The sequence below is a fragment of the Carcharodon carcharias genome, chromosome 1, assembly GCF_017639515.1.
Source record: "Carcharodon carcharias isolate sCarCar2 chromosome 1, sCarCar2.pri, whole genome shotgun sequence".
Lineage (NCBI taxonomy): Eukaryota > Metazoa > Chordata > Chondrichthyes > Lamniformes > Lamnidae > Carcharodon > Carcharodon carcharias.
The window spans coordinates 150,473,777-150,487,368 of NC_054467.1; the positions used below are offsets into that span (position 1 = coordinate 150,473,777).

General features: G+C 43.4%; 1 protein-coding gene across 1 annotated transcript in view; it reads left to right on the forward strand.

Annotated features, from left to right (window-relative positions):
* Window positions 1-13,592, forward strand: part of spata18 (spermatogenesis associated 18) — a 122,814-nt gene that overhangs the window by 70,414 nt on the left and 38,808 nt on the right. Inside the window, exons 8-13 of the mRNA XM_041183070.1 lie at window positions 1,826-1,984; window positions 6,609-6,784; window positions 10,290-10,413; window positions 10,788-10,862; window positions 11,217-11,219; window positions 13,412-13,460. Coding sequence (XP_041039004.1) covers window positions 1,826-1,984; window positions 6,609-6,784; window positions 10,290-10,413; window positions 10,788-10,862; window positions 11,217-11,219; window positions 13,412-13,460 — 586 coding nt within the window. The remainder of the gene's footprint in view (window positions 1-1,825; window positions 1,985-6,608; window positions 6,785-10,289; window positions 10,414-10,787; window positions 10,863-11,216; window positions 11,220-13,411; window positions 13,461-13,592) is intronic.

The following is a 13,592-nucleotide window of genomic DNA, read 5'->3' on the forward strand; positions in this document are numbered from 1 at the left end:
GACGCACTGCATTCCAAATTAAATGACAGATGCGACCAAAGCAAACTCTATGGATCTCTCAACAACCCACCCTATTGCTTGTCACACCATGAGCCAACCAGTCTCACTGAACTCTATCTTTCTCATGAGGGTTCAATCTCCAGGTTCGAAGAACTCACCTTGGAATTTTCTCCAAACGTCACTCCCACTCGGACAGCTTCAACAAGAATCAAGCTCCAGGGTTTCAATCTCCCCTCCCGAGATTCCTTACCCCCGGATCTCCGAGCACACTCGAGCTTCATCTTCCAAGCATGTTTTCAGATGTCTGGATGTGCCAAGCAGAACACCATAGCTCCAAAAGGGTACCTTTGCCCTTATAGCCTACAGAATGGTGTCACCAACCTTTGGTTGGCTACTCCCTCAGATCTCCAGGACTTCTCTCAAGCCCACTACACTTCAAGCCGGCTCCTCACAGCTCTTTCTTTAACCTGGAGCCTTTTCCTCTGCTCCTTTCTCTCAACTTTACTTAACAGGATTTGTTTCTGATCTCTGCCCTTGTCCCTTATCTGGGACTGTCTTCTGGGACTTCTTTCTGCCCCACTCCCTCGTTTGGGACCTCTTTCTTGGTTTGGGACCTCCTCTCTGCCCCTTTCCTGAGTCCTACTTCCTGAGACACCGCCTCTCAAATGACACTTCAGTTCCAGGTCACCTGACTTGCTTTTTGTGCCATTTCACAATTTTTCTTCCTTTCCTTCTGTGCACATGCACAGGGCTGGTTCCCGGCCTGAAGACGAGAAAAACCACTAACTATGAATCAATGGCCGTCCCCCAGCCGACGCATATGCAGGAGACATGGAAACAGAAAAAGACTCTGCGCATGCGCGGCCAGTTCCCGACCGGCACTTGTGCAGAAGTCCGGAGGCCTGGCGGGAGCTGGCGTCCGGAGGCCTGGCGGGAGCTGGCGTCCGGAGGCCTGGCGGGAGCTGGCGTCCGGAGGCCTGGCAGGAGCTGGCGTCCGGAGGCCTGGCGGGAGCTGGCGTCCGGAGGCCTGGCGGGAGCTGGCGTCCGGAGGCCTGGCGGGAGCTGGCGTCGGGAGGCCTGGCGGGAGCTGGCGTCCCGTAACCCGGAGGTAAATGTTCAAGTTTTGGAACCAATATAATGAGCTGAAAGGTTTTCGTCCACTGGTAGTGGCAACTCTATATATGGCTTTGTGGGTGGTGTTAGCTTTCCACTGCTTCATCCCAGTAACCATTCTCCCTGTGTAAGTCTAGGCATGAGTGTCCATGGAGTGCACTCTGTGCAAGTCGTGACAGCCAAGCTCAATACTCTTTTCTATGCCGCTACCAACACACACATTTCCAACAGTGGATAACAGTCAGGAGCTGGAATCCTGGCCGAGGGATAGCGAGACTATTTATCATGCCTTTAGTACCCAACCAGTTGAGATTAGTTAACTTGGTACAAACCAGGAATTAAATCCTTGACTGACTTGGTCTCTGTTATTCAGTACCACACCATGTACACAGTAAAACACTTTCCTACTGAGCATAGAGTGAATAAGCAGAAAAACTTCCTTCTCCAACTATTTAAGTTATTTTGGGCCATGCTATAAAGATTGTTTTCACTCCTTAAATGAAACACAGACTATTTTTCTTGTGTGCTATCATCCCCAGAAGAAATGCAACTTAAGTGGCAAACAGACCAGAATGGACTGTGAGCTTAATTTAGTGATGTGTAATGAAAATCCATTAAGGCAAATATCCCAAAAATGGACAAGCTTATAAAACATCAAAAGGTACAGGGTAATTCTTGTTTCTAACCTGATTGTTTTCCCCATTGAACGTAGGAGGCATTCCAAGCAGCCAAAATGGCTTTCCGACAATTCAAACTGCGTGTAAGGAAAACACTTTCTCCCTCTTACCTTGGGCCAGAGTCTTTGGATGAAACTGTGATGGATTATATCATTCGCAACCTGGATCTCTATGATGTCCAGTCCAGCATTAATGTATGTATGAATGAAAGTACATTGGGAAAATGTGTCAATTGCGCTGTAGACCCTTGTTTGTATAATTGATTCAATTTATTATGTGTACGCCTTTTACTGTTTAAGATAATTTTAGGTTTACAACCTGTGGGATTTGAACTTGCAATGTCTTGATTTTCTAGTCCAGTAGCATAACCACTAGGCTACCGGCCTCATGTCCACCCCCATGGTGCAACCCATCGTGTTATGACACAGAAGGCTGTCACGTATTAAAATAATCCAGTTAAATTGAATTATCCATGCTATTCACTTACTTATATAAAAGCAAATTACTGCGGATGCTGGAAAGCTGAAGCAAGAACAGAAAATACTGGAAAATCTCAGCAGGTCTGGCAGCATCTGTGGAGAGAGAAACAGAGGGCAGAATCTTGCCTCGGATGGTGTGCGGGCCCCACCGGCTCGGCGGCGGGCGGACAGCTGACCCCTGCCACTAGAATGGGGCCCACTGCCATTTTAAGTGGGTGGGCCAATTAAGGCCCACCCAGCGACATCCCTGACGGGAAGCGCTATGCGCGCGAAAGAGCGCACTTCTCCCTGAGGCAAAGTCCTGTCTCAGGGAGATTGCTGACAGTGGAAAAAACTTTAAAAATAGAAACATTAAAAAATTATTAATGTGTCCCCCTCGTGACAATGTCACACGAGATGGGACATGTTAATAAAGAATTTTTTACAAAACGGACATGAAACTTCATCCCGCCAGTGGATGAAGTTTCATGAATAATCTGGAGCCCTCTGGGGCTCCTGGCCTGCCCGCCAGCCTTAAGCTTGGCCGGGCAGGTCTTTAATTACTTTAATTAACCTGTCAATGGTCTCAGTTGGCCATTGACAGGTCAGTGGGTGGACAGCTGGTTTCGCTGTCTGCCCACCTTCCTAAAAATCTAACTGGGGCGGGATGACGTTGGGGGTTCCTCCCGATGTCATCCCGCATCATTTTCCCCTCAGCGAGCGGGCCCCGCCCCCAAATTGCTGAGGGGAAAATCCTGGCCAGAGTTAATGTTTCGAGTCCGTATGACCCTTCAGGGCAAAAGGGAAGTGGAAATGTGATGAAATTTATACTGATTAAGGGGGGTGGAGCAGATGAAGCTGGATAGAAGGTCAACGATAGGTGGGCACGAAGGAGAGATTGACAAAGACGTCATGAACTAAAGGACAAAGGGAGTGTTAATGGTAGTGGTTAGTGCTAACAAAGATGCTGATAGCGGCGTAAAGGTAAGAAAGCAAAATGTGATAATGGCAGAACAAGGGTAAGCATTGTGTGAAAGAACAACATGGAACAAGTTGGCCCTTTTACGGGAGGGGGCAGTGGTGGGGAAAAAGATAGAAAATGGAATAGATGGGATAAAAAAGGGGATAAAACAATGAATAAATGAATGAAAATAATGGGATAAAAATAAAAATGAATGGATAAAAAAGGGTTGAGGATGTAGGAGAGAGTTCGTGGTCTGAAGTTGTTGAACTCAATATTCAGTCCGGAAGGCTATAAAGTGCCTAATCGAAAGATGAGGTGCTGTTCCTCCAGTTTGAGTTGAGTTTCACTGGAACATTGCAGCAGGCCAAGGACGGACATGTGGGCATGTGAGCAGGATGGTGCGTTAAAACGGCAAGCAACAGGAAGGTCTGGGTCATGCTTGCGGACAGACCGAAGGTGTACCACAAAGCAGCCACCCAGTCTGCGTTTGGTCTCCTCCCCAATGTAGAGGAGACCACATTGGGAGCAGTGAATGCAGTAGACCAAATTGAAGGAGGTGCATCTTAAAGGAGTGTTTGAGCGCTTGGAAGGTGAGGAGGGAGAAGTTAAAGGGGCAGGGAAGGTACCATGGAAAGGGGATGAGGTGTTGGAGGTGCTGGAGAAGTGGACCAGGGTGTCCCGGAGGGAACAGCCCATATGGAATGCCAAGGGGGTGGCGGGGGGTGCGAGGGGAAGATGCATTTTGTGGTGTCATCATGTTGGAGTTGGCAGATATGGCGGAGTATGATCCTTTGAATGCAGGAGTTAGTGGGGTGAAAAGTGAGGACAAGGGGGACCCTAAAATGGTTCTGGGAGGGAGGGGCAGGTGTGAGAGCAGAGGCGTGGGAGATGGGTCGGACATGGTTGAGGGCCCTGTCAACCACAATGGGGAACCTCGGTTAAGGAAGAAGGAAGACCTGTCAGAAGTGGCATCATCGGAACAGAAGCAACAGAGGCGAAGGAACTGAGAGAATGGGATGGAGTCCTTACAGGAAGCTCTGAAGAAGGGTCATATGGATTCGAAACATTAACTCTGTTTCTTTCTCCACAACGCTGCTAGACCTGCTGAGTGTGAGTTTTTCCACATTTTCTGTTTTTGACCCACTTACTTATACTGGAAATCGAAAAGAGTTGGAATAGTTTTGAATCTTTCAGTTTCAGTTTTCGTTTAACATATATTAAAATATTTATTATTTATGTCCTTAGAAACACTAAGGGCAGAATTTTGCTCTTGATGTGCGGGATCGGTGGTGGGAGGGCGGGGTCAGGAAGCCGACCACTGCCCATGATCGGCAGCAGTCTGTGACGTCCAGCGTGATTTGCAAGTGGCAGCATTGAGCGCTGCCTGTGCAGGGCGGAGGGAGTGCGAGCAGGCCTAGCGCAGACTTCACACGTGCATGTGAGAGAGCGTAGAATAATCTCCCTGAGGCACGGAGCTACCTTGGGTAGATGAAGAATTAAAAAAAGATAAAGAGCAGAAAAATTAGTGAAACATGTCCATCATGTGACTCTGTCACATGAGCAAGGACATGTTTTTAATTACAAAATGAAGTTTTTATTTGTATTTCTTTTGGAAATCTCATCCCGCCCATGGATGAGATTTCCAAAAAAATGCAAAGGCCGCTTGGCCTTTTCGCCTACCCGTCAACCGTTAGGTTGGACTGGCAGTGAAAAATTCAGGACAATTGGTTACTTAATGGCCTTAATAGCCCTTTTAATTGTCGGTGGGCATGCTGCTGGCTCTGACACGTGCCCGCCGACTGAACTATCGTACGACTACGTCTTGAATTTGGCATGCTTGGCTGATGTCAACGCGCATCATTTCACACTCGGTCGGGTCCAGCGTGCACCTGCCCACCGAACTAAAAATTTTGCCCTAAATATTTAAGAAAAATTCTCTTAAGCTTGCTATGTTGGTCTCATAAATATCAGCTTAAGAAAATAGAAGTGATTATTGAACATAAGGTAGGATCAGAATAACTAATGCTTTCCTCCTGTATTTTAACAGAGGTGTTAATTAATGCTTCCATCAAATAGTGGAGGAATTTGAAAGGTTATGCACTCATATAGCAACATCAGTAATGGTAACTTATATCCTAGCATTTATTTTTGGAAATTTGCAAAAGCTGAAAATATCTGTACAGTGATACCCTTGAGTACCCAGACCCATGTCTGTAACTTACAATTCGCTGAAAACAAACAACAAACTTAATCGACCCTCAGCCCTTTTCAGATCATGGTCCATATACATTAGTAATGATGCAGCTCGATTTTTCAAGAGAAAAACTTGCAGCTGGAACACATTAAACAAAACCAAATACTAACCTGATTTGCTTACATGGCCAGTATTTAGCATTCATACATTTTAATTAATGTCTTGAAGCAGAATTTTTTTGTTTACCGATTGATCCACACAAAAGAGAAGAGGAATGAAAAGAAATCTTTACTGCCTGTTTATTTAGTCATGATGAGCTTGTCTTTTTTCTGATTTTAATTTGGACTGATATCTGTCCTTTGTTGTGTTTCCCCTTACCAAGAGGATTCTTCTTTTAGTAAGGCAGCAGACTTGAGTTCCTTTATAAATAAACAGGGCGGGGTGAAATTATCTTGGGCAGTAGTGCCAAATAGATGACAGTGCTTTAGCGGTCGGTTTTATACCACACTGATTTTCTTTTCTGTTGACTTCGTAGACTGCTGTTAGTAGGCACCCATTCCACTAAAGCTGCATCTATTGTACCCACAATACAAAGAAGGCTGAATAGTCTGGGTCGAGGACACTTATCTGTTGCAGTAGGAGAGCTATCCAGCCTAATCCCACCTTCCAGCTCTTGGTCCATAGCCCTGTAGGTTATACCACTCCAGTGAATATCCAAGTGTTTTTTCTAAATGCGTTGAGTGTTTCTGTCCTTACCACCTTTCAGGCAGTGAGTTCCATATCGATTCCCAATGAAAGCCTTAAGGTTGGACGGGCAGCCCAGACAATCAGTTTAATTGGGTGATTATTGGCCTTAACAGGCCTTTGACTGTTCAGCGGGCACACAGCCGATTCCGGTGTGTGCCTACCAAACTGAAGATCGGAATGACGCACGGTGACGTTGGGACACACGCCCCCCTGCATGCCGACCAGAAGATTCAGGCTTATGTTCTGAATCTCTAACTTGTTTGGTGAATTTTTCTAAACTTGCAGGGCAGCCACTGACCTCAACTAGCTTAAAGTCAGCTGATACAACTGTGATGTTATAGCTGAAAGTCTCACTTTAATTCACCAGTATTTTTGTGGGATATAATACTGGATGAGACATGTTTAACTATAGGATGGCCTGTTTTTTTTTTTTAAAAAAACTTGTGTTTCAACAGGATGTGATCCGCAACATGAGTGTCAATCCTAAGATTTCCTTCCCATCTGAGGTTGACTTTATAATGATCAGCAGTTTTATCCGTGATGTGTGCCGTGTAGCCTTTGCCATGCAGACGCTGGAGCCCCCGCTTGACGTTGCCTTCACAACAGATGGTGAACTTTTCAATGAGAAAAAGTGAGAGTGCCCTCCATTTTATCACAATGAACTAACCCATAGTGTTTGTGGTGAGAAAATTGCCTCCTCCTACACATCTGGGAAAAGCGAGTGCTAAGCAACCCAGCATTGTTCAAAGTTGCTACTGCGTTTCCCTATACACAGTGGTGGCTACTCTTCAAAAGGACCTCATTGGCTGTGATATTCTGAGGCTGTGTAAGGCACTATATAAATGCAAGTCTTTTGAGCAAACCTAGCATATTATACCAGAGATGTTATATTTGCAGGAAGTCCATGAATGTCAACATTTTCTATGTTTTATAGGCATCAAGGGGGATGGGAAGTGTGCAGGTGTACAGTGTTGAGATAGAGGATCATCCCATGATTATATTGAATGGCGGAGCAGGCATGGAGGGCCAAATAACCTACTCCTGCTCTTATATTCTATGTTTATATCCATAAATCATGAATGATGCCTAATTGAAGGGGGATTGTCCCCATTTTGGGAGGGGGAGAGCCTGGAGGAGTTAACATAATTTTAACCACAATGACACCACAAGAAAGCTTCTAGATAGTTTTGAGACACTTTGACATTTTCATAGTACATATTTAGTGTATTGGTGTAGTTGGAATTTATTCCAGTAACTTGCTGATAGTAACAACCTGTCTTTAAAACTTTATTTTTGGCTTTTTATATTTATGTTCTATAAAGCAATCGGTGCTGTGACATTCAATGGGAATTCTTTAAATGTGTTGAGCTATAGGTCAATCAGTGGTATCTAACCTAGTTACTCACCATTGTTTCGCATCCCAATTGTATTTCTCTACCAGCGATATCAGCAGACAGAGGTTTAATGGACTTGTGTGGCATTCCTCTATCGGCCACTGTAACATAAGTGTTAACCCATTTATTTCATTTGTGTTAACACCCTTCCATGATCATATTGAAAGGCAGAGCAGGTTGGATGAGCCATATGGTCCACTCCTGTTCCTATTTCTTGTGTTCTTCCAAAAATGGCAATCAGAGGAGTTTCATATTAATGTAAATATTTATCCACTGATATTGCCAACAATTGTTTCTCGGCCTTTATTTCTTCTAAAAAGGGGAAAGCAATGCATCAACCTAATTATTACTTTGTCTGCAATGATACTGGAGAGAAGTGATATTGGAAACAGATTTCCTGTGTAAAAACCTATCTGGTTCATAAACAGTCTAGTAGTTTCATGATTATTATTAATGAGATTAGCCTCTTATTCCATTTATTGGATTTAAGTTCCCTAATGATGCGATTTGAACTCATGTCTCCAGACAGTTGGGCCTCTGGATTACTAGTCCAGTAACATTGCTACTTTCCCCCTAAATTTGCTGTCTCTAAAATCTAAATCCACCTCCTCACTTTTAAAAATATTCTATCATCACGAATCACAGCAAAAATAATAAATGCAGATCGTCTTGGGATGTTGCACAACATTAGAAGTGCTACATAAATTTGAGTTTATTATTGTATTCATTGAATTACACGACCTGTGTTTCTCCTCAATTCCCTGTTGGACTATCCTCCATGTATGCCTGGTTGTGAACTCTCCAAGGTCTATGGGATCGCCTCTCAGCCTTTGCTTTCCTAGAAAGGGAATCCCAGCCTGCAGCAGTCTTTCCTGATACTGGTAATTAAGGCCTCAAATTATAATTCGTATTGGAATTTGGTGGACTGCTGACCTGAAGGCTTTCTCTTGTAGGCTAAGTAGAGAGAAACTCTTCTTGCAGAGAATTGACAGCATTGTGGAGCCTTGAAAAAATAATCCCATGGACCTGGCTTCAGAGGATAGGAACAGGAGTAGGCTGTTTAGCACATGGAGCTGCTCAATTAGGACTAGCTCTCAGGATTATGAGTCCAGTAACAAAACCGCTACACTGATGCACAGATGAGCTTTTTGTTCATCATGATCTAAGTCCTCAAGTGTTTTGAAGTATATTTCACTTTATACAAGACTAAACAGCCACTTGTCCAAATCTGTAATTTGTCACCAGTTCCCTTTATGCCATAGGCAGACTTAGCCATTTGAGCCTGTTCAGTTGTTTAAATAGATGTGGGTGTTATGAACCTGAATTTCTTTATTTGCCTTTACATGCAGAAAAGGGGTTTCTGCTGCTCTTGCAAAAAGTAACACTAGTAGGCAAAACTCTTGAGAAATCTCCTGGCATAGTCTTTTCGTTAATGACCACATGAGCATCATTCCTGAGTTGAATTAACTAACAACCATAATAAAATGATAGAGACAGAATTCGGTATCACTTTGTTCCTGCTCTGCCACAGCAAGGCCAAATTTAAAATCAAAACTCAAAACAAACTGCTGGAAATTCACAGTGGATTGATCAACACCTGAAAGATAAAGGAAAGTTAAAGTTCTAGGCCCCAATATATAATCTTTCCCTTTTCTATTTTGGATGTTATTAACATGCCATTGCATTTCTGTCATTTTCTAGTTTCATTTCAGATTCCCAGAATTCGTAATTATCTTTTTAGCATAAAAGTAAGTTTTGTTAAGAGGTGCACCAAAACTTTGAGTCACAACCTTTCTCTGTTTTGTATTGTAACAAAGTAATTAACACCTTTACTTTAAATTACTCATTTGCTCAGAAATGAGTGAAAAATGATGGAATTTGACAGGTAACTTTCTGATGTGCTGGCATTTTTTTTGCAAGGCACAGTTGGTAAATGACCACTTTTATGTATTTGTGTAATGGAAAAAAATAGATACAAATTGTAAAATATTTAAGGAAGTGAAATTAAAATTGTACAAAAGTAGGACACAGTGCAAAGTATTTGACTGTATGTGAAACTGGTCTGATTGAGTAGCCTTTTATCAAATACTGCTATACGAAACTGGACAGGAGCAAGTTCATTTCTTAAAATTGCTGTTAACCACCCCAAATAGTGAGGAAGCAAAAGAAAGAATTGCCCTTTCATGACCTCAGGACATCCCAAAATACTTCACAACCATTGAAGTAATTTTGAACTGTAGTCACTACTGTAATGTGGGCAAATATACCACCCAATTTGCACATAGCAAAGTCTGCAAACAGATGATCTGTTTTACTGGTGATAGCTGGGGGATAAATCTAGGCAGGACACCAGTGGGGGGTTGGGGCTGCCCTGCTGTTCTTCAATCGTGCTAGGGTAGTTTAAAATCTCATTTGAAATCGGCGCTACCAACGGTGCAGCACTTGCTCAGTATGTCATTGGAGTGCCAGCCTGGATTACATATTCCAGTTTCTGGACTGCAGCTTGTTTGAATGCACCATCACCTGACCTGAGGCGATAGTTCTATAACTGGATCAAGAATGAATCGCAATGAAACATTCAGCACAAGGCATTCGGAATGACAACAAGATCGAATTTACACGTGAATATAGTTTCCTCACAAGCGCTCATTATGTAGATCTATTGTAAGATTCTGTTTTATTGCACAGTTCTGACTGCTTGCAAAATTTTAAAGGACAAAAATATTTTTTTGATCCCTTCAGGTATCGCCGCAGCTATGATTCTGATTTCACCGCTCCGCTGGTGGTCTATCACCTCTGGCCAGCCCTGATAGAAAATGACACTGTCATTGCTAAGGGAGAAGCATTCACAAAAAGAGGAGCTCTGGTGAGTTGGGGATCCTGTAGGTAAATGTTGGTGGGTAAAAAGGAATAGCCGATTATGGGCTGTAATTCTCATTCTTGTGTTCAAATCCCTCCAAGGCCATTTTCCTCATCTCCAATATCCTCCAGCCAGCAAGTCTACCAAGATCTTTGCACTTATCCAATTGTAACCTCCTTTATATCCCTGATTTTGATTGCTTCATCATTGGTTATTCCATCCGCTGCCTTAAGCTCTGGAATTCCTTCCTCAAACCTCTCCACCCCTTTACCTCTCTTCTTTTAAGATGTTCACTGAAACCTATCTCTTTGACCAAGCATTTGATCACATGATTTAATAATTCATTTCTATTGGTAATCTTTGCTTTTTTATTGAGTCAGTGGTCGCCAAGTAAAAGCCGAAGCAGAAGTTCCAGTCCCATTCGTTCTCGTTCTATCAGTCCAACCCGTGGCCTGGTAGGTTCTTTTGAAATGTCTCTTGCTGTGACTCTAACAATACAAAGTGATAGTAGACTAACCGCTTTTAAACTAAAGCATTACAGCCATGGTTAATACAAATATATGTATGTGATTTTAAATCTGTTTTCTTTAATTTTACTTTGGCTATTGCTGGGCGTAGATGATGAATTGTACCACTGCTTTGGACAGGGATTGGACTGGGATCCTCTTCCCCAGTATGCAGAGACCTTAGGCCCAGATTTCATGCCTCCATCCATATCTGAATGGAGGTGGGGTGAGAATTAAAAATGGCAAGCAGGAGCAAACTCTGGAATTCCTGCCTCCATTTCCACTTGTATCAATTTTCGCTAGGGTGTGATAAGGGTGTGGGTAGTAAGCCCGTACCCTGCACTCCCAACCTGTCCGGCTTAATTGAGGCAATAGGCACCTTATTACCAGTGGAGTCTGACCAGCTTTTCTAGGATTTGTGTTTCACGGCTCCTCGGAGGAAGCGTGAACCATAGTTTGGATTTGGGAGCCGTTTGACAGGTAAGTTTAAAAAGAATGGCAACAACTTTTTAATGCCTCCTCATACATGTGCCCCATGCCTCCTGACTCAATCTTCCCATCTCCTCCACGGAAATTGAGCCCCTAATCTCTGCTCTGTACCTCAAATGCCAGCACAACTGGGATCAGGAATTAACCATGTAAAGTATCATTGTCAGCACAATGTGCTGGAGCACCAACATGCAGTGTCATACCATTAATGTGTTAGCTTTAAGATATTGCAATTTAAAAACCCAGAATTGGAAACTATTATTTTCTTTTGGAATGCAATAAATTTACTGTTTTGTGTTTAAAAAATACCAAGAGAGCTAGAATTGCATTACCTATTAATGTTTTGTTGATAACTTACAGCTTTTTCTACACAGTTTTTAAAATCCAGCCCATTAGTTTTTGTTTTATGTAGCCCGTTGCGGTGGGAAACATGGCGGCCAGCCACACGTCAGTCTCCCGGTGGCACCAAAAGCTACCCCAATAAAGGTGAAGGGTGGAAGGAGCTGACGTATGATTGGCAGCTGCCGCCAGCATGTGTATTAAGCTTAGTGATGAGTCATTTGGCACCCATTATCCTGAACCCATCATAATTTAGTGGTGGCCTCCTAGGAACGCTGTCCAGCAAACACAATTTGAGTTTGCCAGCAGACCTCGGGGTGGCAGCGGGCTGGTCCGCTAGTAGGCACCCTACCCAATCGAGAATCCTTGCATCAGATAGTGGGGCGGCCACTGAAAGAAATCCCTCGCCCTTGCCCCCTCCCCCGCAACTTTCATTCCCTGATCCCCATCCTGCCTTCGGTCACCTTTGATCTGGGATCCCAGGATAATTATGGGCCTCGGGCAGGGGCAGTGCTGCCAGCTGCTGGTGCTGGTAGTATGAGGAGCTGCCAGTCTCTGGCCGGCAGTTCTTGTCAAGCAGGATTTCCCCTGCTGAGGACCTCAAACACTTGGAAGGCCTGACGGTGACCACTTAGGTGCCTGAAAGCATTTGATTCCATCAGGCCACTGCCACCTGCCTATCCTCCAACTGGTGGACCAGACATGCGTTGACCCCACAGAATCCCAGCCAATGTATCAGTATCATTACAACTGAACAATTTCACATATTACCTATAGGTTTTTCAATATCCCATTGAGTGGCCACATTAAGTACACGCTTTCTGCCAAAGGCAATAGGAAGGATATATGGGCTTTGGAGAGGTACAATGTAGATTCCCCAGAATTATACCAGAGCTTAAAGGGTTAAATTATCAGGACAATGTGTATAATTTTAATATTCTCTTGAACTTATAAAGTTGAGAGGTGATCTAATTGAGATCTTTAAAATGATCAAGGGAGCCTTACTGATGTTAGTGCTAGTCACCAAAGCAATTTCTGAAATGAAGGTATTCTCATTAGCTGCTAAGTGCCATGCATCTAATTTTGTGACCTGCACTTGCTTGGCTGTGTGACCCCAGCAAAGCCTCTCAAAATCAGTACCATCGTTGCTGAAGAGGCACGGCACTCCACCTTGGGGGCAGAATATCCACAGGGGATAAGCATTAATGCAGATTACCTGGACCATGGCCAATTCAACAGTTTACCTGGCTTTAATTTGTATCGCTGATATCCTTGAGATAACCATTTCAGTCAAATGATGGATCCAGACAACACTCCTAGCTGTATTATTCTGCTGCAGATTGTAGTAATCTGTAATGCAGCTTTTCAACATTACATCAAGTATGGAGACCTCTTTTAGCCATCAGGCCTATCCATAATGCCCAGTGTAAATAATAGGATTAGTCAATATTGGGTTAACTTGATAATGTTGTCCACCTAGCATCCTTGAGGCAGCTCCATTGAGTGTTGCTAAGAACTATAATAAGTCATTTGGCTCAATTTTGAGCTGCATTGTGTGGGTGACTGTGTTCCTTGTGTTTTCATTAATCATTTCTTGTTTTATGCAGTAAGAGTGTGCAGCTGTTTTGCAGCTGCAAGATTGAGCTGACATTTTATCACGTGTTTTACAGTCTTCCCGAAGCCGTAGCCCTTCCCCCATCAGACGAAGCATTAGTCCCAGTAAGTGTGAAAACATTTTGAATGCAACAATATAGAATAGTTTAGAGGTTTATTCTTGAATATATGATTTAATCATTGAAGCGATTTAACTACCTCTGCCAGTAGGTTGGTTCATGTGTGTGTGTAAAATTA